This window comes from Dipodomys ordii, unplaced genomic scaffold (genome assembly GCF_000151885.1).
Source record: "Dipodomys ordii isolate 6190 unplaced genomic scaffold, Dord_2.0 Scaffold24, whole genome shotgun sequence".
Classification (NCBI taxonomy): Eukaryota; Metazoa; Chordata; class Mammalia; order Rodentia; family Heteromyidae; genus Dipodomys; species Dipodomys ordii.
Genome location: NW_012267240.1, coordinates 13247383 through 13272671, shown reverse-complemented (window position 1 = coordinate 13272671; position 25289 = coordinate 13247383). Strand labels below are relative to the sequence as shown.

General features: G+C 37.4%; 2 protein-coding genes across 6 annotated transcripts in view; one reads left to right on the top strand and one right to left on the bottom strand.

Moving 5' to 3' along the window:
* The window catches only part of Cacnb2 (calcium channel, voltage-dependent, beta 2 subunit), a 300754-nt gene extending 285022 nt beyond the window's left edge, over positions 1-15732 (top strand). For 2 of the 3 annotated variants that reach the window (XM_013014704.1, XM_013014703.1), the window contains 5 exons: positions 6502-6611; positions 10339-10490; positions 11816-11911; positions 13336-13521; positions 13924-15732. In XM_013014704.1, the coding sequence (XP_012870158.1) occupies positions 6502-6611; positions 10339-10490; positions 11816-11911; positions 13336-13521; positions 13924-14415 (1036 nt within the window). In that variant the 3' untranslated portion in view covers positions 14416-15732. Of the gene's footprint in view, positions 1-6501; positions 6612-10338; positions 10491-11815; positions 11912-13332; positions 13522-13923 lie in introns of all 3 variants that reach the window. The other variant, XM_013014702.1, reaches the window with a different exon arrangement.
* Positions 15733-19728: 3996 nt separating this feature from the next.
* The window catches only part of Nsun6 (NOP2/Sun domain family, member 6), a 46369-nt gene continuing 40808 nt past the window's right edge, over positions 19729-25289 (bottom strand). For 2 of the 3 annotated variants that reach the window (XM_013014554.1, XM_013014555.1), the window contains exons 9-11: positions 24291-24439; positions 21783-21908; positions 19729-20312 (exon numbers count right to left, since the gene is read on the bottom strand). In XM_013014554.1, coding sequence (XP_012870008.1) covers positions 20079-20312; positions 21783-21908; positions 24291-24439 — 509 coding nt within the window. In that variant the 3' untranslated portion in view covers positions 19729-20078. Of the gene's footprint in view, positions 20313-20440; positions 20507-21782; positions 21909-24290; positions 24440-25289 lie in introns of those variants that run through there. The other variant, XM_013014556.1, reaches the window with a different exon arrangement.

Sequence of the window (25289 nt, the reverse complement as noted above, 5' to 3'; positions counted from 1 at the left end):
TTCTCATCAGTACTTACTGTTTTAATAGAAACTAACTACAGCTGGGCACCAGTGGATCATGTCTAATCCTAGCTAGTAGGGAGGCTGAGATCTGAGGTTCATGGTCCGAAGCCAGCCCTGGCTGGCAAGTCCAGTGACACTCTTATCTCCAATTAATCACCAGAAAACGGGAAGTGGCTCTGTGATGCAAGTGGTAGGATGATAGCCTTGAGCTGAAGAGCTCAGGGACAATGCCCAGGCCCAGAGTTCAACCCCATGACCACCACCAACAACAAAAAGAAACCATATACGAATCTGACCCTTCCAACTATCTTATTTCATTTTTTAGGCAAAATAGCAAAACTCATTGAATGGGTGGTGTATAGTGCAATTGCCCTCTTTTCTATGCTCTTTGGTCTATCCAGTTACATTTTTCACCAATACTTCTTACCACCAGGGAGGGCTACAGAGCCAGATACCTGTCCACATAAGTGCCTCTGCACATTGCACTTGCCTATGCCAAAATACGCGTCCTCTTTCCCTTACTTTTTCTAGTATAGCGCTCTTTCACATTATTTATTTTGTTTATTTTTCTCTAACTAGAATATAAACCCCATGAAGGCAGGGGTTACTCCCCCCACTTTTTGTTTTTGCCAGTCCGTGGGGTTTTGAACTCAGGGCCTGGGCTCTGTCCCTGAGCCTCTTTTGCAAGGCTAGCACCTACCACTTGAGCCACAAGCCCACTTCTGGCTTTTTCTAAGTAGTTTCTTGGAGATAAGAGTCTCATGGCCTTTTCTACCCAGGCTAGCTTTGAACCACAATCCTTAGAAGATTTACAGGTTTGAGTCACCAACACCTGGCTCTTTTTGGGGGGGGGAGGAAGGGGAGCCTGGGTGTTGTCTCTGGGCTCCTTTTGCTCAAGGCTAGTACCCTACCACTTGAGCCACAGTACTACTTTGGGCTTTTTCTCTGATTAACTGCAAAGGAGTCTCACAGACGTTCTTGTCCAGGCTGGCTTCGAACCTTGATCTTCAGATCTCAGTTTCCTGAGTAGTTAGGATTACAGGTGTGAGCCACCAGCACCCATGCAGGGTTTTGTTTTTTTAAATGCACTGTGAACTGTTGTACTCTGAATGTTTAAATACAAACGAGATAGAATTAATGCCTCTTTGCTAGAGAAAGGCAGGTATTGAAGTAACTGTCCCTCATCTGAAGAGCTTTAAGTTGAAACATATAGAAGCAGAATATAAATGAAACATGCAGTATGACACATAGATGCCCAAAATGTAGGTAATATGGGGAGTGAACAACACTAATTTAAAATGTCCCCATCCAAAAAAGATTTGTAAATGGTCTCACCAACTGTATCAAGGTATGACACAGAATTAGGTGTGAGGCAAGCCAGCCCGAGGTAGTTAAGCACCTACGCACAGAATGTGACTGGTAGCAAAACCAGAGGTCACCTGTAGAGTAACTTGTCCATGAACATTGACTGAATACTTTCCCTGTCTCATCTTCTTCTTCCTCAGCTTGCCCCAGCAAATCCTTATTGCGCATATATCCTAAGTGTTAAGCATTGTGAGGAGCTAAAAATGGCAACGATCTTGACTTTATGAAGCTTACTTATAGTCCAGTGAAAATCATCCTTAAAGAACTAATGGTTGGCAATAGTAAAAGTTAATTCAACTCCTGAATACCAAAAACATGAGTCCAAAATAGAAACCTTAGATTTAAACTAAGAACACATTATAGAAGACCTGGGAATATACACGTTTAGTGGTGTTTCTCCTTCGTGATCTCTTTCTTTGTTCTACAGCATTAGTATAATAGCTTTTATCTGTGGGTTTCAGTGAGTTTTAAGATTTAAAATATAGTATTTTCTAGACCATTCCTATACAATGATTTCTAATTTATACTGACTTTCAATAGAGGAGGCAAAAGCAGGAGGAAAATGTTTACTACAGAACAAATACTCTTAGTAAATGACCAGGAAGTGAAAGAGGCTGGGAATGTTGGCTCATGGCTGTAATCCCAGTTACTTGGGAGTCAAAGATAGGGAGGATGGAGTTTTGAGGCCAGCCTGAGGGAAAAGCAAGATCTAGCTCAACAAGTAAGCTAGCATGCATGGAAGGGCAATCCCCAGGAAAACAACCATAGCAAAAATAAGCCAATGAATAAATAAGACAAACTGTTTCAAGGTACAAAAAGATTGAGTATTTACAATCTGCCTAAACAAATTCTCCTACTTAAATTCTTTTTATGTCCCATAACTTTATGAAATACCTTTGAATTTGCACCAAGAAATATAGTCTGGATTGATCTAAGAATGCCAGGCACTAGCCAAGGATAAAAGGCATACCTAATCTACCAAATTTCCCGTTAGTCTTGGCTCTGTCATTTGTGACAGATTGGAAATGAGCATCCAATCCTCAGTTAGAATAGACATATGCTGTCCATAAATGCTAACCCACTGTCGTTTTGTCAATGCCAAAGATGGAGAAATGGGATGGAATTTATTGACTTACCATCTTGAGTTAAACCTGAGCTTGTTTTGAATTTGGGAAAGAGATTTCAGTCAGACTTATATTCTGGGGTATCAGCCATCCAGACTGATTTCCTTGAGGAAACAAATACCTGACTGTTAGATCAATCTATTATTTGTGGTCCAATGTCATTTATATGTGGCATTAGTAATTAATGGACACGTCTTAGCTCCTCTGGAGTCACAGAGCTGGTGCTCAACAATCTAGGGCTGTGATCACCAGTTAAAGCTTCGCAAAGGAAGTAAGAGACCATAAAGTAAAATTTCAAAAGACATAGAAACTTCTTTATTTCATAACCATGGCAACATATCCAGAGTAACTATAATTAAATTGGGCAAAACAAAACAGCAACAAAGGGTGAAAAGTCATCAGGAACTTCAGGCATGTGGGTATACATGATATTCTAAAACAGAAAAGAAAATTCTTAATAACCCATTAAGTAAATATATTAAAAATGTTTCTAAACCCACAAGGAAGAAACTGAAATGCTGATGATAAAGATGTAGACAATCAAGAAATTATTATTCTGTTCTGAAACTCAGTTAAATTCACTGTGGAACCCTTAGAGAGTTGTTAGACCACTATTCCATTTTTTTAACAGCTTAAATATGTCAGGTGGAAAAAGAAATTATTGACCATCAACTTCTTTGTGTGCAAGAGCAGCCTAGTTAAAACTGGATTGGCCTTGACCAGCTGTGTCATGGAAAAACTCACTCTTCAGAATGACGGGTAATGCACTAGCAACTTGTAAACCAGAAGGAAAGCTACCCAATGGGATAAATTGTTTTCTTTCCCAGGGATTTTGAAAAGGTTAGCTCTAGCACTGTGGTGTCTGCAATTCAAGAGATGCTATATACACTGTTGCCAGGATTTTCTGTGAGGAAAATCATATTGGAATTCAGAAATTCTGGGAAACATCACTTTTTTTTTTTTTTGCTTAGATGTAATATGTTCAAAACTGGTGCTGTCCTACCCTGCCTGGATATTCAAATCATCTGAAGCATATTAAGAAAAATTCAAAGGCCCATATGCCACCCTTGACTAAATGAGACCAAATCTACAGAGCATGAATGGATGTCTATAACTTTAAAAGCTAATATGGCAATTCTGAGATACTGTGAAGGCTGAGATAGGGTCTCTGTATACTGCACAGGCTGGACGCAAATTCCTGTGCTTAAGGGATCCTTTCCCTCAGTTTCTGGGCAGATGGAAGTACAGGTGTGTGGCATGATAGCATCTTGAAGAATGTGACATATAGTGTGCACTCCTGCACTGAAACAATGGCTCCCTCCACAGCTATGCTGGATCAACAGTAGGGAATCGTATTAGCTGACTTCAGCTGGAGCTTCCCAGAGGACTTCTCCCTACCTACCCATCCACCCGCATAAACAAAAGAAATAAAATAATCACTAGTAGGCCTCAGATGCTCCTTCATTTAGCCTAATCTCATTTATGAGTGAACTGTGAACTAATAATGAAACAATCTTTTTTTTTTCTTTTTTTTTAAACTTATGGGCTCGCTTTCTCCTCTACCCCCTCCCTCTCATTCTGAATCAAACCCAGGGCTTCACATATGCTAGGAAAGTACTGTTCTATCAGCTACCTCTCCAGCCCTGATGATTGTTTTATAAATACAAAATCAGATTGTCATCAAAGTACAAATAGGTTAAAAATAAAAAAATTATAGTCATATAATAAAAACTATTGGTATTTATGACATGAATCTTAAACCTGTCTCATAAAGTTTTTCAAGAGAATTTTACCCCAAAAGCCTATGTGCATATGACTCCATTTGTATGACATTATAGAAAAGGCAGACGGTACAGAACACCTATAAGCTCTGCAGGTGCCCTGGAGGGAGGATTGAACACAAAAGGACAGCAAAGACGAATTTTGGGAATCTTAGGACAATTCTCCATGAGTTGGTATAAACACATGGCAATATAAACCAGAAAGAAGGAAAATGCCCTGTACAGACAGCGGTCACTTTCAACTATTTCAGCTACATTTTTTAAATATATATTTCCTAGTTAACTCTATAGTGCTTAATTTGCTGCTGGAGTTTTCAGTGGTACATATTATCTTCTAACTTGCTACCATGAAAAATACTGACCTTTCAAGCCAAATTTCGCCTTTTCCCAAACACTCACACTCATACTGGTACCTGTCTCATCCTCCGGTATCCCAAAAGTTAATGTTGACAAATTTTTAGATAAATGCATGTTTGCATCCTGTGAATATTTACACAGCTGAGGGATAATGGAGACTAATGCCGAATGTATAGAAAATGAAAATCTCTAAATACAGAAAAGTAAAATTAATGACTCATCTCACTATAAGTCAAAAATTATCCATGTTTTTGAGCCTCTTTGGGAGCATTCTAGACTCTCTCCCTACCAGGCAATGTTCTGGGATGCCCCCCTTCATCATTATTCTTGGCCACTGCTATCAACTTCTTTTAGAGTTCATATACCTCTTGCCTAGAACTTTGAACTTTGTCAAGATTTCTTCTGATACTTTAGCCAAAAGAAAAAAAAATTTTAAATATATCTTGAATACCTCTTCTAGAAAGAAGACTGTCCCAAGACGCTGAATGTCAAAATGTCTCGTTTAACTGATGGTTTAAACAGTATCGAATTTAGCTGGATAGCTTTCCTTCTGATATTTGAAGGCCTTTTTTTCTCCATCGCATTCCAACTCCCACTATAATTAATGTGAAGTACAAAGCATTCCAATTTTTGATCCTTCAAGACTTGTTCTTCTCTGGAGGTGTTTGTTCTTTACTGTGTTATGAAATGTATAACAGGTCTTGCTGTGGATCTTTTTGTCACTGAATTAGATAATCTCAGTTTGACAATTTAGATAATTCTGAAGTTCATCCTTTAGTTTTCCCTGCTGTTTACTTTTTTCTCTCTTCCTGAACTTCTGTTCTTTGGAATTTATCTCCTATTTGATTCTTTTATTAGCTTTCTGCTGCTTTTCATCTGTTTTGTTTGGTTAACTCTTTTGGAGATGTCTTTAACTGTGCTCTGTAACCCTCAAATTTTGATGGTCAGTGTCATATTTTACTTCTAAAAGTGCTTTCTTATTCTGATTTCTTACATATAAATTTGTTCTACTTTCATATAGCAGCCATTTAGCTTTCAATACCCTCTATCTTCTCTTCATAAAAATCATCAAAATTTTTCATCCTTCATGAATTTTTATTCCTCGCTACCACTGGACTTATAGCTCACCAAAAGAAGACCTAGGGTGCCTTGTTCTGATTGATGCTTGTCACAGCAGTGAACTAAGCCACAAGGCTAAAGAATCTTGGTTTAAGAATCTAGTTCAGGGGCTGGGAAGGTGGCTCAGTGGTAGAGCACTTGCCTTGCATGCCTGAGGCCCTGGGTTAGATTCCTCAACACCACATAAGCAAAAAGAAAAAAGCCGGAAGTGGCGCTGTGGCTCAAGTGGTAGAGCGCTAGCCTTGAGCTGAAATGTTGAGGGACAGTGCCCAGGCCCAGAGTTCAGGCCCCACGACCGAACCCAAAAAAAAAAAAAATCTAGTTCAAATCTCAGTTTTGCCATTACTCAGTACATAGTTTTGGTAAATAATCTACCCATGGTACATTTTTTATTAGCACAAACGGGATAATAAAATTCTATTGTAAGATTTTGAGACAATTTAAATAAAGTGCTTAATATATATGTAGTACTTTAGGTAAATAATCTACCCATGGTACATTTTTTATTAGCACAAACGGGATAATAAAATTCTATTGTAAGATTTTGAGACAATTTAAATAAAGTGCTTAATATATATGTAGTACTTTATAATTAACCAATAAATGCTAAGCAAAGCAGGTGCAAAGAAAACAAGTAATTAAGTATTCTAATAGCTGGTTTGAAAATATATACATATTACCTGGTAATCTGAGGACATGTGCTTCTTTCCCTTTTGAATTAGACTTGATAGTCTGTTATTTTTCTCCAACAGGATATCTATCACAAGGGTCACTGCGGACATCTCCCTTGCCAAACGATCAGTATTAAACAATCCCAGTAAGCATGCAATAATTGAGAGATCCAATACAAGGTCAAGCTTGGGTAAGTGTGCAATAGAAGTCTGCTACATTGGTGAGTTTAAGCTGTATGAAAAATGTCAGTGAGCAATCTAACTAGATAATTCTAGGTACCAGAAAAAGAGACATCTACAATCTTAATGATTTCATAAATATGGAAAGACTGGTTATGAGAGTTTCAAGTTAAAAACTCCACATGCTGTTAGCATTGACGTTTTGGTTCCAGTTTGTTTTCATTTATGTCGGCTGAATATCTGAACAAAATGTTATTCAGAATAACGTGTTTTGGCTGTTTGTTGTTGATCTCAGTACTTTAAAAAACTATAGGGATTTTGATTACTGTGTTTACAGCGTGGTGGTTGAAAACTGCTTATTAATGTGCTGGTGGATCTAATTTAGAACCTTTCACAGCAGCTATTTCATCTCTCTAAAATCTTGTTATATTACTGGATTGTTCGGTTTGGGGTTTTATAAAGTAGGTTTTGTTGTGTGAGATACATGAGGTTAGTTTGTTCCTTGAGTGGCTGGCTTTTAACAACATAAGTTTTAGTTTACTCTAAATTGTGGTTATGTAGTAATAAGTATGGTACATAAAAAACTGTTTTATCATCATTCCCTTACTGATGAGATTTAAGTAATATAGGTTTAGAAATGTGAGGGGAAAACATTAACTTACAACTGTATTCTCACACTATTTTCAAAGGAATTGCTACAAAATAATTATGTCACAGATTCAAGTGATTACCAAAATCAAATCATTTATTTAGACTCATGAACTGAATCAGTGAGATTGGTTGCTAAGACTCCCTACAACTATTGATATATTTTATTGAGCATATATGCTAGATACCAAATCGCATGTAAAGCCTGGAAATAAGATGAATTAGGTGAAGCCCTTCCTACCCACAGTTTTCAGTACTGATAAGAGCCACTGGGATACAAGATGACTGAGAAAGTGGTCTTCTACTGAGCTGATGAGCAAATATTGCAGGAGATGCAGGCCACCGGGGAAGGCTTCCAACGAGCTGGTGTGAGACTTGGAAGCATGATGAAGTTTAACTCAGACAAATAAGGGTTTAAGGCAGTCATAATGATTACAGTAGATTATGCTTCACCTTGGCTGAAGTGTAGAATTTAAAGACAGGCAAGAAAAAAACTCTTAGTTTGGAGCTTTAGAGAACTATGTAGCTTTAGGAGTTCATTCACAATTATCTCCCTAGGAGGTACTAGGCATTTTACAAATGCTAGAGATGCAGAAGTGGACATAAACCTTATTCTCAGAATTTTTGTTTCATGGGAAAGACATGGACTAATACTTACCAATGTACATAAACCTATGAATCTATGATTGATCAATAGCTGACAGTGTGCTGAACCAGCAGACCCAAGGAATAAACTGAGAATGGAGGGTTTGGGGAAGTTAATGGGAGATTAACACAATGATTCATGTGATAGTTACCATATTGGTAACATTTGTCTCAGGTGGTTTCAAAGCCAAACAAACTAGCCAAGGACAGTGCTTTTTTCCTTATGGTCTCCTTTCATCTACCCACATAATTATCTCACACCTGTTTTACCAAGTAGATTCATTAGTGTATTATGAATATAAAAATGATATCAGGATTCAAGTAAGGTCTAAACATTGTAGTTCTGGTCTATTACATCTCTTAATTTCTCAGAAGTTTTGCTAATTGCAACATATTGGTATAGTCTGTGGTTCTTAAACTGGTAAGTGCAGAAACTTGATAGAAATTGAGTTTGATGGGTTTTTTATTATTTTCTTTTAGCCAGGACTGTTTCATTGGTAGTAGGTTATTTTAAAGCTATTACTACAAGCAGCTTGAATTCAGTTTTCTTAAATTCATTCAGGTAAATAAAAGGACTTATTTTATGGAGTAAATCATTAGTGATTTTTAAAGTAATTTTTCTTTTGAAATATGGACTTTCAACTCAAGAACCTCATGTTTGCTTGGAAGGCAATCTACATTTGAGCCATGCTATCAGTCCTTGACTTGGTTCTTCTAGAATGATATTATTCGCTAAAATAATCTCCAAGCTGGGCATGATGAAACACATCTAGCACTTTACAAGTTAAGGCAAGAGGAGAATAAGTTTTGAGAGTGGCTAAGGCTACAAAATGAGACCCTGTCTTAAAAAAATCATATATCAAAAAAAATAATTTAAATAGGGATACAGGTGGATCCATTGCAACAATAAGATATACAGGTCATTATGTCGAAAAACAAACTTTACCACTTTGGTGGGGGGTGATGGGAAGGGGAAACAAAGGAAGAGGCAACGATGCTTGATAAATGTACTCATTATCTTGCCCATGTAATTGTAACCCCTCTGTACAGTATTTTCACAATTAAAAAAAATCATATATCCAGCAAATACCTGGTGTAAAGAGAAATTTGCTGGCCTAATGGAGCCTATGGAATTGTTCTCCATGATGGCAGTGGGAAATGCAAGGTACATACTATCCTTTATAGAGCTAAACTACCTTAATATGTTAGCTTCTGGCTATTTAAATTATTAAAGTAAAATTTTAAAGTTAGTTGCTCATTCATGTTGAATGTGGCTAACAGCTGTCTCCAAAAACAAAAAACCCAGGCAAAGAAGCTCTAAACACAAACCCTAGTACCATCAAAACAAAAACTATGAGGGATTAGGATATAGATGTAGCTCAGTGGTATAGCACTTGCCTCACAAGTGCAAGGCCCTAGGTTCAAACTCCAGGACAAAGAAAAGAAAATTGGAGAGCCTTTGTTTCAGAATCTCTGGCGAGCCGTCCCATCTTCTTGAGCATTCAAATAGACTTTCATATGCTTCATTGTTAAGTTTTGTATAAAATTTGACTTGGATTTGAGTAGTGCTGTTCTTACAGAAACTGCTTTTTCTTAAACATGGATATTACATGAGCATTCCTCTGGAAAAGGGAAGTGTGCTTTTGGACATGTTTGTTATAGCTACTCTGTTTATACTTCAGTCTGCATGACAATGGGAAAATAATGAATGATATAAACATACAAACCACATTTCATAAAAAGAGACAAGAGATCTATCTCATACAACATTTTATAAAAAAAAACTTCACCATCAAAACATGGAGAGTCTTGGTGTCACTGAAAAGAGAATTCTAGGAGTTTGACACAGCAAGATTATAAGCAAGTAAAGGAAAGTTGACCTTTAGAGAAAACCATGCAGACAGCTCCACCAGTCTAGTACTCCGAACTGTCAGATACAGGGGGTTTTATGATGGCCATTGCTTAGTACTACATTAATAGAATGTACCTAACTGTATTTGGAGCGTTTCCTGAAGAAAGGGAAGACTTTTCCTGGAAACACCAGACTAGGGAGACCTTGCAGGGTCCCCTCATAACCAAGATGGTAACACAAGGCAACACACTTTTCATTACACCCTTGTAAGGTCTTTATCTGATTTTTTTTGCACAGCCTTTCACAGAATATCTGAGCAGAAGATTCACAAAACATCTTATAATGGCACTTACTGTTTTCCTCTTGTAATTTTGTCTGTCATGGGGCTAACCCTATCCCCCAAACCCTTCAAGAGCATGATGCCAGAAACAAATTTTAGAGGTAGTCAGGAGCAATTCTTTAAATTCTGAAGGTGTGAAGAAATATTGTTCATCAATTGCATTTTCTACATTGACAATTCTTCTGCTGAAGAATTTTAGATTTAAAAACACTTTAAATAACTGAGTAACTGAACTATGCTTGACCTTTCATAGCTGAAGTTCAGAGTGAAATTGAGAGGATTTTTGAACTTGCAAGAACACTACAACTGGTTGTCCTCGATGCAGACACTATCAATCATCCAGCACAACTCAGTAAAACCTCTTTGGCCCCTATTATTGTATATGTGAAGATTTCTTCTCCTAAGGTAAGTAGGGTTTACTATTGTCTGGTCTGCTATCCAATCATTGCCAGGTCTTAAAAGGGTATAGCGTTGGAAGAAAGAAATTCGTCTAAGCAGCAGAACATGGTTACTTTTCAAGGCTCAGAGCAGCTATTCTTAAAATGTAATCCATCCATACCTGAGGGTGCTCAGGTACTTTTAGAGGTTAAAGGAAGTACAATTATTTGTGATAATACTAAGCTATCTGCCCTTTTTGTACTGGTTACAATGTCCAAGTATATGACTCTAAGCATAACTTAAGAGTGTGGAACCAAACACACTAGCAGTTACTCTATCATCATGCTCTTGTAGTTAAAAATACATTTTTAAAAGCACGTTTAATAACATAGCTATGTATCCTTTGTTGCATTATATAAAGGTCAGCTGCAGCATGCAAAACTACACACTGAATAACAGCTACTTTCATTTGTATCTCAAAGAACAAATCAAGGAAAATATCTTCCTTTTGCTAATACTGAAAATACCATTGTTGATACTAAATAATGAAACATGCCAACATTTGCAGATTTAAAAGAATCAGCTGTTATCATTTGAATAAACTTACAAATCGATTCCAATTCCAATATAAAACCACAGAACTTGATGAGTTAAGGAAACACCATTTGGTGAATTTGAGTGTAGTAAGAAAGAATATGCACAATTATCTGAAAAGATGCAATTAAAATAGTTCTCAGCAACAGATAGGCGTATTGGTTTTGTTTACTTCAGCCAAAACAGACCACTGTAGCAAACTGAAAAAGAGAATAGTCTTTGATGTTAATATGTAACACAATTTTTGAATGGATTAAGTTCCCAGTATGATCATGTTGGAAATATTGAAGTCATGAGATAACAAGATTGAAAACTGTTAGCCTAGCTAAGTTCTCTGCTAGTGTTTAAAGCTTGCAACAGACTTGTTACTATGTCAACTTTGTGTATAGTCTTTTGATATTTATAACAATCTACCATAAACGACTTGAGCTATTTAAAAAAAAAAAAAAAAAGCTTCCCAACAGCCCAGTGTGCCAGTGGCTCACACCTGTAATCCTACCTATTGAGGATGCTGAGATCTGAGGATAGAGGTTCAAAGCCAGCCCTGGCAGGAAAGTTCATGAGACTCTTATCTCCAAATAACCACCAGAGGCACTGTGGCTGAAGTGTAGAGTGCTAGCCTTGAGCTGAAGAGCTCAGCACCAACGCCTAAGCCCAGAGTTCAAGTCCCATGACTGACAAAAAAGCTCCCCAATTCAGGAATTAGTAATGTATCTTGTACTTTACCTGAGTATAGATACTCTTCTGTTCTTTTACAGGTCTTGCAAAGATTAATAAAATCTCGAGGGAAATCTCAAGCTAAACACTTAAATGTCCAGATGGTGGCAGCTGATAAACTGGCTCAGTGTCCTCCAGTAAGTTCTCTCCCTAGAGTAGATCTGCTTGAAGAGATCAGAATAAAAAATGAAATAGTTAAATGCCTCTCAGGAGAGAGAATAGTCTTATAGTGATACTGTAAAAAGTAAAACTTGACTTTTCCACGATGTGTGCTAAGTATGTACCAGCCAGTGATCATCTCCTTCAAGCAGCCTGTATATATCCTTGTGCTTTAATATGAGATTGTGGGTCCAAATATATGTAAATTGTAAATCTTTAGGGTTGGAATATTCATTCACTTCTGACTACAGGGAGCAAGTTGTCTGTTCCCAGCACCTGTCTGAGAAACTGATTTGAGATCATGTAAAACAGTTTTTGGGTTTTTTTTGGGTCCAGTCGTGGGGCCTGAACTCTGGGCCTGGGTGCTGTTCCTCAGCTCTTCAGCTCAAGGCTAGCGCTCTACCACTTGAGCCACAGCGCCACTTCTGGCTTTTTTCTTTTTGCTTATGTGGTGCTGAGGAATCGAACCCCGGGCCGCTCTTCAGCTCAAGGCTAGCGCTCTACCACTTGAGCCACAGCGCCACTTCTGGCTTTTTTCTTTTTGCTTATGTGGTGCTGAGGAATCGAACCCCGGGCCTCAAGCATGCAAGGCAAGCACTCTACCACTGAGCCACCTTCCCACCCCCATGTAAAACAGTTTTTAAACTATAAGTTAATCAGATCTTTAGCTCTGAACACATTGACACTAATCTATACTTCACATATTATATCTTGAGACTACAGATATCTTCTGGTGTTTTCTGGTATAGCTATTATAGTGATTTTTAAATTTGGTTTACTTATTTTAAAAACTAAGAGGGGCATAAAATTTTGACCAGGTCATAATGTTAATATTTTCAGCTACATTTTATGTGCTAGTCTTTCCTCAATCATTTAAATTAGGCTTTTTGCCGTCGTTGTATCAAGATGCTTCTCCCAAAATTTTTTTTGGTGCAGAACCAGGGTACTGTCCCTGAGCTTTTCTGCTCCAGGCTATCACTATACCACTTCTGGCTTTTTTGAGTTGTTAATTGGAAGTAAAAGTCTCATGGACTTTCTTTCTAGGGCTCGCTTGAAACAGCAATCTTCAAATCTCTGCCTCCTGAGTAGCTGATTACAGGCATGAGCCACCCAGCAAACTGTTTAGATTTTTATCCTTAGCCATAGTATCACTTATTGGTAACTTTTCTACAATATCATATCCTTCGCACTCTATTACCCCCTGTACTGTGTGGTTAACCATTCAGTGATAAATTAACAACCAAGATGGTCTGCAAAAGGACTCAGCACCACACATAACAGGAGCAAATACACAGAGCTACAGCTTACCAGCTCCTCCTTTCTCATATGAGATTGGGGCAGTACAATGGGAACTCAGTTCTGACTGGTATAAGTATGCTGTCTGTAATGTTTGCCTCAGCAGGAGTCATTTGACGTGATCTTGGATGAGAACCAGCTTGAGGATGCTTGTGAGCACCTTGCAGACTATCTAGAGGCCTACTGGAAGGCTACCCACCCTCCCAGCTGCAGCCTCCCCAACCCTCTCCTTAGCCGTACTTTAGCCACTTCAACTCTGCCTATTAGCCCCACCCGAGCCTCTAACTCACAGGTAAGTACAGTTCTTTTTCATGCTCTCCATGGGGCGGGGGGCGGGGGGCGGAAAAACCTGAGGCGATTCACTGGGGTCAAAACTCAGACTATCTAATGCTCTCCAAAATAAAACCAACTTTGGTGTGAGTTGTGTAGCTGTTAAAAAAAAAACAAAAAAACACTGATGGGGCTGGGGATTTAGCTTAGTGGAAAAGCACTTGCCTGGTAAGTCAAAGGTCCTGAGTTCAATCCTCAGCTCTGGAAAAACAAAACACTAAATCAAACAGGCTGTAAACAGACTTTTATACCTCACCAACTGCATGATCTTTAAGATAGCAGGCTGTTCGAAGTCAAATCCCACCTCTTAGTTCTTTATACACTGACCTTAGTCAACATGCATGTGTATTCCACTTGCTGCCAGGGTTCTCAAGGTGATCAGAGGATGGATCGTTCTGCTCCTGCACGTTCTACTTCCCAAGTGGAAGAAGAACCCTCCCTGGAACCTGTCAAGAAATCCCAGCACCGTTCTTCCTCAGCCCCACACCACAACCATCGCAGTGGCACAAGTCGAGGCCTCTCCAGGCAGGAGACATTTGACTCTGAAACACAGGAGAGTCGAGACTCTGCCTATGTGGAGCCAAAGGAAGATTATTCCCATGAACATGTGGACCACTATGCTTCACACCGTGACCATAACCACAAGGATGAGACCCATGGAAGCAGTGACCACAGACACAGGGAGCCTCGGCATCGTTCAAGGGACGTGGATCGAGAGCAGGACCACAATGAGTGCAACAAACAACGGAGCCGTCACAAATCCAAGGATCGCTACTATGACAGGGATGGAGACGTAATATCCAAAAAGCGGAACGATGCTGGGGAGTGGAACAGGGATGTTTACATCCGCCAATGACTTCTTACCCTTTTGTGTTTTTCCTTTCTCCCCGAGTCTTGTATAACAGCAGCCTCAAAACCTTTGGGGTCTTAATTACAATCATATATGATCTGTCTTGTATATTTTCTATTGCTGTTGCATAAGTGGCAATAGCATGAAATAAGAGTATTAATATACATTCTTTTCTTTTGTAAGTGCTATACCAATTGGCTTGGTACAGATGCAGTTACTGTGGTCTTGGATAGCTGCCAACCAGACGATGTTAATGGTATTAAGAAATGTAACCAGAAAAAAAAAGTGGAAATTTCTTGTTTCATCACATTTTAATACCCAGAAACCTGACTGGCATATCCATTCATTCATGGACCACTGTTTCTTGCTTGTACCTCTGGCTGACTAAATTTGGGGACAGATTCAGTCTTGCCTTACACAAGGGGATCATAAAGTTAGAATCTATTTTCTATGTACTAGTACTGTGTACTGTATAGACAGTTTGTAAATGTTATTTCTGCAAACACCTTATTCTATATAATTATATATAATATATATATCAGTTTGATCACACTATTTTAGGGTCTTAATGCCAAGTCAGCAGATTTGCTTTATGAATTACAGGGACGAGAAATGTCCACATTCAGGAAATTTGTATTAACATTGTCTAAACATCTACTTACCCCATTCTAATGTCTGTACATACTGTAAATACGTGTGATTGCTTGACTTGAACAGGTTTGATTTCGAATGTTATCCTTATAATTTTAACCATAAATTATGGTAAATATAACCAAACTCCAGAGATTGTTCTACTTTATAGAGTCCACACTGATTGTGACAAACACATTCTTAGTAGCTAGTGTCTGTGATAGTCACTGCACTGGAGTATACAAGCCGGAACCCGCTGTGTGCACGTGTGTGTCTGGATGCAAGAGTGTGTGTGAGTAACTCAGGTGAAGTAGAATGCTGATGACGGATGAAGAAACTAGTGACTGATGTCTGGAATTCTGCCCACCTAGCTTTGTATTGTGCTCTATGTGGCTTTAATAACCCTTTCAGAGCCGGGGACTGTGAGGAAAGCTTGCTGCCAAAGGTAACTAGGAAAAGCATTCATCTGCCGGCTCCTTGTGTTTGCTCGTAGAGAGTAAAAATGCAGGCATCTTGTACTGTGAGTGTTTCACTGGAAATGTACAATCTTTGTGTGTTAGAGTATCTGTTTTAGTAAGAACTGTTTACACAGCTTGTGGAATTATTTCATAGGAAAATAAATTTTTATAACTTCTCCCATTTCATCTTCTAACCTTGCCTATTGTTCCTGTTGTTTATCTCCCAGTCACCTCCTGTTCCACCCCACCACCAATGTGAACAACTTCCCTGTCTGTCAGAACCCATAAGTGCTTCTTATAACCAAAGTTTCTGCTTTTCAGAAGTTATCAGGGCAAAAAGGGGTGACTTGAAGTAAACGTTAAGAATACTTTCCTATTTGAGACACCTATAAAGGAGAACCTAGAAGACACTATCTCCATTCTTGATTACACTGCTGGAAGCTTGCAATTTTGCTGTATTGAGGCTAAATTTTCTTTTCTATGTCTAAGTGTCCAGTTATGACTGGATAGGTAAGACAGTATTAAGTGTGCATGTCCCAGAAAATACCTAACTTCAGATATATGTATTAAATGTCAGCAGTTATGATAACCTATCTTTTGTTTTGCTTCCCCATTATTCCAGGTTCTTGCCAAATATTCTTGCAAGTTTATAAGTAAAACTGTTTTACAATTATTTCCATTATGTCCAAGAAAACAAGTTTTTAAAATGAGTAACTTCGTAGTGATTTAATCAACCTGTTAATTAGCTCTGTACTATTTCTAAGAATTTACAGAAGCCAGACCCCAGTGACTCATGCCTGTAACCATAGCTACTCAGGAGGCTGAGATCTGAAGATCGTGGTTCAAATCAGCCTGAGTAGGAAAGTCTGTTGCAATTCTTATCGCTAGTTAACCACCAGAAAACTGGAAGTGGCACTGTGGCTCAAGTGGTAGAGTACAAGCCTTGAGCAAAAGAGCTCAGGGGCAGTGCCTAGGCCCTGAGTTCAAGCCCCATGACAAAAAAAAAAAAAAAAAAAGTCATAGGATCATTGGGAAACCATATTCCATTTAAAGTTTTTTTATATATTATTTATGATAAGCTTCCATTGTATCAAGATGACCGCCAATCTAATCCTTACCTACATGTTATTTCATCCTAACTGAATTCTTTTAGTATTAACTGCTATTTACCTAACTTGCTGCCCTCACTAAGCCCTTTCAAAGAATAGTGTTAATTAGGAGCCCATCTTTTAAATTTAGGTCCTGATTCTCAGTTTCTCACTTTACAGTAGGGTAGCACAAATCAACTACACTGAAGGATTTCATTTAATACCTTCCTATGTGAAAGCTGTAACTGTGGGGGTATGTGTAAACAGTCTGCAGTGAATCTATAAATGAAATCATCCCTAGGATGATTTACTGACTCAAGGAATGTAAAACTAGTCTTTTCACACAGCAAAGGCTTGATCTTAGCCTACTCCGTTGTAGAATCATGACTTTTGTAGTCAACCTAGGAAATGCTGGAAATGTACTTAATAGTTTTATGGTTTTTGTCATACTCATTTCAGTTTTTCCTTTCTCTACTGCTCATTAAGTTACTGTTACCAAAAGGTGCTGCTACATGTAGGATGTCTTAGATGTGTTGTACTGTGGAACAATGCCACATTTTTAACATGGTCTGCTATGCATTCCTGTTAAACCATCACTGTCAGCTACACTGAACTGTTTAAAAAGCCTGGTTTTAAGTCATTCATATAAAACAAATAAAGAGCTGGCTTCTGCACTGTTTATTAGTAGTATTAATTGCCATTTTAGGAATGGTTCTTGTAGTTGAGAATGTGTAACCCATTGACCACCACTTACCTTTGTGGAGTGGAGCATCTTCTCTAGGGCAATGACTATGACTCCATATTCCTTTAGTACTCCATCTATCTGTATTAAAAGAAACAGCTCAAGGTAAGGAAAAGATTTTAACAAGATACAGCAGAATAATCTCCCTCACTTTGAGTTAAGAGGCACAGCGTTTTATTCATATTTGGAAGCTTAGTCTTTATTTTTAAAATTAAGATCTAATGAGAAATTTAACCTTTTGCTTACTGATGTGCTTCTAGTAGTTTTCAAAATAGTGATTTTATTACAGTCACATTATTAGAAAAGTAACTTGATGGTTCTGGGTAAGTTTCATTTCTGCCAAAGTGTACTTTTAAATATTGGTACTTTATATTTCTATTTAAAATGTGACAGAGCTTTGAAGTAAAATTAACTCACTGTTGGGGGTTTAAATACCTTTGGTTTTTATAGAATCATCTGTACTCCCTATTTCCATGACTTTTTTCTTATATTTTTATGTCCCTCAAGAACATTTTATGTTCTAATTAATTTCTGAACTGAAGAAACACACTAAAAGAAAAATTTTATCCATGTTCTTTGTCCAGTTTCAAATATGCAAATATTTTTCTTCAGTTTTGCTGGCATTGTTTTTATTGATGTTAGTCAAAAATATACATTGTGCTAGGCATTGGTGGTGGCTCATGCCTGTAACCCTAGCTGCTCAGGAGGCTGAGATCTGAGGATCACATTCAAAGCCAGCCAGGGCAGGAAAGTCCAGAAGACTCATCTCCAATTAACCACCAGAAAACCAGAAGTCGTACTGTGGCTTAAGTGGTAGAGCACTTGCCTTGAGCTACAGAGTTCAGGGACAGTGCCCAGGCCCAGAATTCAAACCCCACGACCTAGCAAAAGAGAAAAAAAAAAATTGCACACATTTGTTGCTAGGCTGCTTTTGTATAATTTGATCCCAACTTAGCACACTAGATTTTGCAGAAAGTACAAGAAGAAAACAGACTTTAGAGAATTTCTTAAAATACATGTAAATTTGGAGGTGGTATGCTAAGGACATGACATCGAGACACAGGGCAGAATGAAGGATGTAAGGAGTTGTGTATTTGAAACTAGAAAATGTGAAATTTTTCTCTCATTTAAGAAATACATATTGAGTATTTGCTCTGAGAAGTGATCCTAGATCCACGATGTTCCCCAAGTGTGGTGCTGAGGAGGGATAATTAGTAAAATGGATTCCAGCTTGTTGAGAGCCATAAGAGAAACAGACTGGAGTACTAGGAGGATACAGATGGTACTCAAGAGAGTCTGTCAAGCAACAGACCATCTTACCTTATCCCAGGAACCTTTTTATCATTAGGAATAATTATCTATGAAAAATTCCTAATGGAAACCTATGAGGTAAAGAAAAACTACTAGGTAATTGTTTTCCAATTGCCTATTACATTTACCCAATATCCAGTAACTTTTGGGTGATTATAGAATGAAAGCTAACAAAACACACTGATATGTTTAAGACATGAAACAGACTTTCAACTATGCCTGGGTTCTAGATATTTTAATATACCTTATCTAAAAAGCATTTAGAATGAAAGCTAAGGTCATAATCTGTTTTTTAAAGGCTGACATGTACACTGGCCATCACAAGGGGACTATATGGTCACTTTTGTAACCTGAACGATACTCTGATTTCCTCTGAGTTCAGATTTGAGGAGATAGTTATTATTGTCTTACTCTATCACAGACATAGATGTCTGAAGGTGATGTTCTATGATTTCTGTTCACTAGGAGAACATGCTGTGGACCGGCAGGGAAAGATAGACCAGTTCTTTGGTAACATGGCTGTTTTTCTCATTCTCACCAGGTACATTCAAGTAACTTGGATAACACATCCTCCGACAAAAGATAAAAGGAATATTCTCATTCACATATTTTTATCTACAAAGTAATACTCATTTTTTAAGTTAAAACTTTTAAAAGAGGTTTAACTTCATTTAAAAGAGGGCTATGCCAGTAGAACTGAAGTTTTCAAGGACTGGTATAGTTCTATAATGTCACAGGAAGTATTGCTAAGAAGCCCCAATCCTGGTTATTAATCAAGCTATACAGTATCAGAAACAAAAAGCAAGAATGACCCATCACCATTTACACAATGTCCTATTAATTTCTGACTTTAAACGTTTTTTGTAAATTGATATAAATATCTAGCTCCTGAACACAGTTATGGGAGAGACTGTACTCATTTCACAACACAAAAATAAAGAAGGCTGTACCAATTTATAAGCAGAATCAATTAACAAAGTACTTACATCTCAATTATTGCCATGGTAAATGATAGAATTCCCATTTCCTGGAATTTTAGAAAGTTTTTAGGAACTTGGAAACAAAACATTTTTCTGTAACCACAATGACTACTAATTTTATTATTAAGACAAACAATTGTTTAAAAAGACTAATATATTGAAGACTTGGTATACTAAAAGACTTTGTAAACCAAAACAATATACCAGCTGAAAATGTTTTGGACATCCATAGGCAGCTCCTTTAAATCTAGTGCCCATACTGGAAAAAAAGTTTATAAACCAAGGATACAATTTCTTAGCAAAAGCAGCCCCCACCACTGGCCACACATACACACACACTCTCTCTCTCTCTCTCTCTCTGACCCCTAGTGAAATTTCTAGAAATTTTGTTTCATTAGCAACCGTTACATTTAGTTGGTCTGAAAATACTTTCATTTAAGAACAAGTAAGTATGGAATTTTCACTTCTGAGGATTCTTCTCTAATGTACTTCTACATTTTACAAATTTTGCAATGAAAAAGCCTATACAATCCTTATTTGCAAGTCGGATCATGTCCTCTGTTTTGGCATCTCTGAGGGAATCAATGTCAATGTCCTGTAATGGCACAACAGATGGATCAAATCGCTGCAGATGTCTCAGTTGTTCTAGTGACAGGCCGGCTCCCACCATTCCTTCTCCTCCTACCTGTGGTTCCTGTTGGGAGAAAGTGAATAATGGTATCAGTAAGGGGCTGGGCACATCTAACTCAAAACACAAATTGGGGTGTTCCTATTATATCAGAAAAATACCTTTTACTTTTGTGGAATGTACACAGCATTATTTGGGCAGTGGGAAAACAGGAATATGTAGTCACCTGATTATGCCCTGAGTGTGATATTACAAAAGGCCTAAACTTTGGAGTAAGAAACAAATGAATTAAAACAAATTCACACATTTTTAGCTTGTGAGCTTAAACAGCAATTTCATTTTACTCCATTTCTTCCTATGTAAAAGATAAAATTCTCAATTCTGAATCTTAAATAAAGGTGGTGGTACCCTGCCTGGTACATAGTGGTAAACAGAATGTTAAGAATATTATAAATGGGTATATTAATTAAGGATGCATCAATTAGCTTAGAGGAGTATACAATCAAATATTTCAGGGATTCTTATATATTACTACAGTAGAAGATCTATAATCCTAGTTTAAGTCACCATTACACAGATAACTTCAGTTATTAATGAAGACAGGATTTTAACATATACCATGAGACTGAAGGGGAAACATTCCATTTCTTTCTTTTTTTGTGTGTGTGGGGGGGAGGGGTCCTGTGGTGGGGCCTGAACTCTGGGCCTGGGCACTGTCCCTCAGCTCTTCAGCTCAAGGCTAGCACTCTACCACTTGAGCCACAGTGCCACTTCCAGCTTTTTTCTTTTTGCTTATGTGGTGCTAAGGAATCGAACCCAGGGCCTCAGGCATGCAAGGCAAGCGCTCTACCACTGAGCCACCTTCCCAGCCCCTCCATTTCTTTTATGTACAAATTCCATGTGAATTCTGAAGTCTTTCATTACAATGTAGTTGTCTTAATTTCTGAGTTTAGATGCTATTTCTGGATTAATTTACATATTCAAGTTTCCTACTAATATTGTACGTGAGTCCAAGTTAAATGTTAAACATTTCTGAATGTGAACTTAATTACAGATTTGAACATAATCTAACAATAAACATAACTAGTACTATGTAAAAAAAATTAAAAGAAAGCTTTTTAAATGTTACATATTTTATGTAAGTAATAGCTCTGAACCATATTTTGTTCTTGCTCTTTTGATATCCCAGTTTTTAAGGTCTGAGATAGATACTCACTTTTTCCTTATCAGAAAAATAAACAGGGTAGAGAAGGACTTTTTAAGAAACAAAGTACTAAGTAACATGTAAGATAGGTAGATACAGAATAAACACAAAGGCAGAATATATAACAAGCTCTGCCATTTTCACATAATGAAAAATGCAAAGGGGGAAACCTTGTCATGTGAACAAACTTCTTATGGGCAGTTTAAAATGTAGCTAATCAGAGAAATTTGTTAGTCTTTCAGAAGTTTTACAGATTTCTTCAAGTAGCACCCTATATGTATGACAATTCAGTTTGTGATTTACCAAATTAGAAAGAACAGAGCTAGTCTTACCTGGGGTTGAAGCTGAAGGCATGGGTATGTTTTAAGGGCCCAGGCAACTTGCTCTTCATTTTCTGCCAGCGTTATAGTGCATGTGCTATAAACCAGCACACCACCTGGTTTCAGCAGCTGAACTGCCTAAAGAAAGATATGATCAAGACCATGCATGCCTCAAGACTAAAAAAAATATCTGAAAAGACCTTTCAAGTATTTGGAGAAATAAAATAATGATTTACTCATGAGAGTGCAATTAGTTCACATTCCAGACTAGATGATTTCATTAGACCAAGACTCTAATACTACCTTTAAGTTCTATGCCTTTAGATATTATCCTTTATACTGGAAACTCACAAAACTTAGTTTTAGACCAAATTCCCTTTCTGAATCAGATGCCTTCTTAACATTTCTACTATGACAACTGAAATGTCCAAAAAACAACACTTGTCTTTCCTCCACAACTAATGTAATAGTCTTCCTATCCTTCCAGATGCCCAAACCTTAGAATATCCTTTTACTTCTGTATCTGTCACACTCCCCTCATCCACCTGTCAGCACTACTGGCTCTGGATATTTCTCATTCCTTCTACTGCTTCTGTGGCCCAGGCCACTTTGGGTTTTTTTTTGTTTTTTGGGTTTTTGTTTTTACCTCAATTACTACAACCGTTAAATCTACCTGCTTATTTCCCAGGCCTCCCATCATCTAGTCTGATTATGGCAGTCAGATTAATAGTGTTACTTCTCAGCTTTGTATCCTTTAAAGGCCCTCCTTCACAAAAAGAATCAAAGCCTAAGTCCTTGGAAAAGACTTCAAGGCTCTACATAGATAAGTTGTGTTACTCTGCCCCCTCTCAACACCTCTCTCCCTTTGCTCATTCTACTTTAGCAACTCGGGCCCCCTCAGCTCTTGGAACATGCAAGGCTTAAGCCCCCTCAGGATATTGTACCAGCTTGGGATGAGGTCCCACTGCTCTGCATTGCTTGCTCCTTCACAATCCTCTCCTTGAATGGATGTCACCATTTCAGTAATGCACTCCCAACTACCTCATGGACAATCCTAAGTTGTCTAAACCAGAACTCTTAATAATCCCTTTTCTCTGCTTTAACTTACTTCATAGTACTACTGCCTTGTAATACACTAGTTTATATCTCTCCCTAGTTAAAATAGAAACTCTAGAATAAAAGCACAAAAACTTTTTGTTTTCTAGATAAGGTCTTATATAGTTCAGACTGGCTTCAACTTGTGATCCTCCTGTGCTAGGAGTGCTATACAAATTCTAAAATACAGTTATTGTTCAAGACTGACAGAAATCCTCAAATGTTCTACCTAAACTTCTGAAATATACTGGAGATTGAGTAAATTTGTCAAGTGTCCTCCTACATTTGCATTAGAAACTATCACTTCCCATTTTTAATATTTTTGCCTCTATTATTAGACTTCCTACTCCTAGTATAGTACCTAAAATGTCTCCCAAAACTTATAAAGTAATTATAGCCATAATTAGAGCCAAATCTAGGATTATAGCTATAATCCTAGATGCTCATGGTTCAAAGCCAGCATAAGCAGGAAAGTCCATGAGACTCTAATCTCCAATTAACCACCCAAAAACCAGAAGTGGCACTGGAACTCAAAGTGGAAAAGTGCTGGCCTTGAGCGCAAAAGCTAGTCTCTGAGTTCAAGCCCTATGATCAACAACATCAAAAAAAAGTAAGTTAAGCATAAAATTATTTTTAAAAAATTAGAAACTGTACATGAACAACTCACTTTTTGAAGACAGAGCACAATATTTGGAATTTGTTAAATGTCTTGTGAAAAAGTTCTACTGTTGCTTGTATTATTTAAAGAGTGATTTAACATAGAAGAAAGTACCTTACATTTAAAACCAGGACCAGGTATAATGGCACAGGCCTATAATTCTGATATTCAGGAGGCTGAGACAGGAGGATTTCGAGTTCAAGGCCAAACTGGGCTACATAATTAAACTATCTATGTCCTATAAGACTAAAACAAAATCCTCAGATAGTCTCAGTCTTATTTTTGTGTGTAATGAAATATGCATAACACAAAATTTACTATTTTATCACTTTATCTGTACAATTCAATGACAGCGATTATTATTTCTAGCAACCTTTCGTCATCTCACTCAGAAACTACTAAATATTACCTCCCTGTTCTTCTATCTTTTCCTGTGATCTAATTTTGTCTTTATTAATTTACCTACTCTAGTTACCTATTTTATGTGGATTCATAAAACTTCTCTAGATAACTGTATTTAGCATCATGTCTTCAAAGTTTATATACTGTAGCAATAATGTATTTTTTTAAGACTGAATATTCATGTCTGGACATAACTATATTCTGCTTATCCACTTATTTGTCAATGGATTCTTGGATTGATTCCACCTTGGGACCCCTGTGTTATAAACACTGTTATAAACCTATTATAAATGCTGCTTTCAGTGGAATATGAACATAGAACTAGCAAAGGTCAACTTTGCTCACAGCAAAAGGTAATTACTTACCACAGTAAAGAGTTTCCGCTGCAGTGGTTGATATGATGTCACTTCTTTCAAAGTCCAAGTACAAGCCATATTAGGCCTCTGTCCCATTCCACTGCAGGGTGCATCAAGGAGAATTCGGTCAAATGATTCTGGTAAGAATGGAGGTGCACCTATAAAAATAAATATAAACATTTTTCTGTAATACTTGGTATAACACAGAAAAATCCTTAAGACACAAGCAATGGCTAGCAATTTAAAAATCTTACCTACTAACATTCTTTTCAAAGAGATTAATTGTAAGCATTTTGACACATACTGGTAAAATCTCTCTAAGAAAGATCCCAATCCATACTTTCATTACCACTAGCATACTATTTTCCAAAAATTCTTAATCAAAACTGGTATTATTTAATTGGTTATATATATTATCTTCTTTTACTATTTTTATGGTCTGGGAGATTTACCTTAGGCCTTTGCACTTGTTAGCAAGATAAGCACTCCAGCACTTAAATCATGCCCCTTTTTTGGCTTTTGGTTCATTTTTCAGAGACAGTCATACACTAACTTTTGCTCTGGCTGTCTTTTTTTTAAAGTTTACTTTATTATTATAAAGATGATGTACAGCAGGTGATGTACGTGAGTCAAGTAACGAGTACATTTTCTTTTGTACAGTTTCTTTTGTTCCCTTACTCTCTCCCAGTTCCTCCCTGCCATCTCTACCCCCAAATTGTATAATTCATTTCATCAGGGTCCAGTGAACTCCCCTGATGCACTTTTTCACCTTTTTTCCCTTGAGTTCTCTACCTGATGCCCCACCCTCCCAAATATATACACATGAACACACCATAAAGAAGAGTCATCAAAAAATAAAAATTAAACAAAAATAAGTAAAAGAAAAAAAGAGATCTCGTTTCCATCTTAGAGGCCGTTTTGATATACACACACATATATATTATGTATATATATATATAATTTTATATAAAGAGTCACACAGGCATTGTGCTTTTGTGTTTCTCTCCT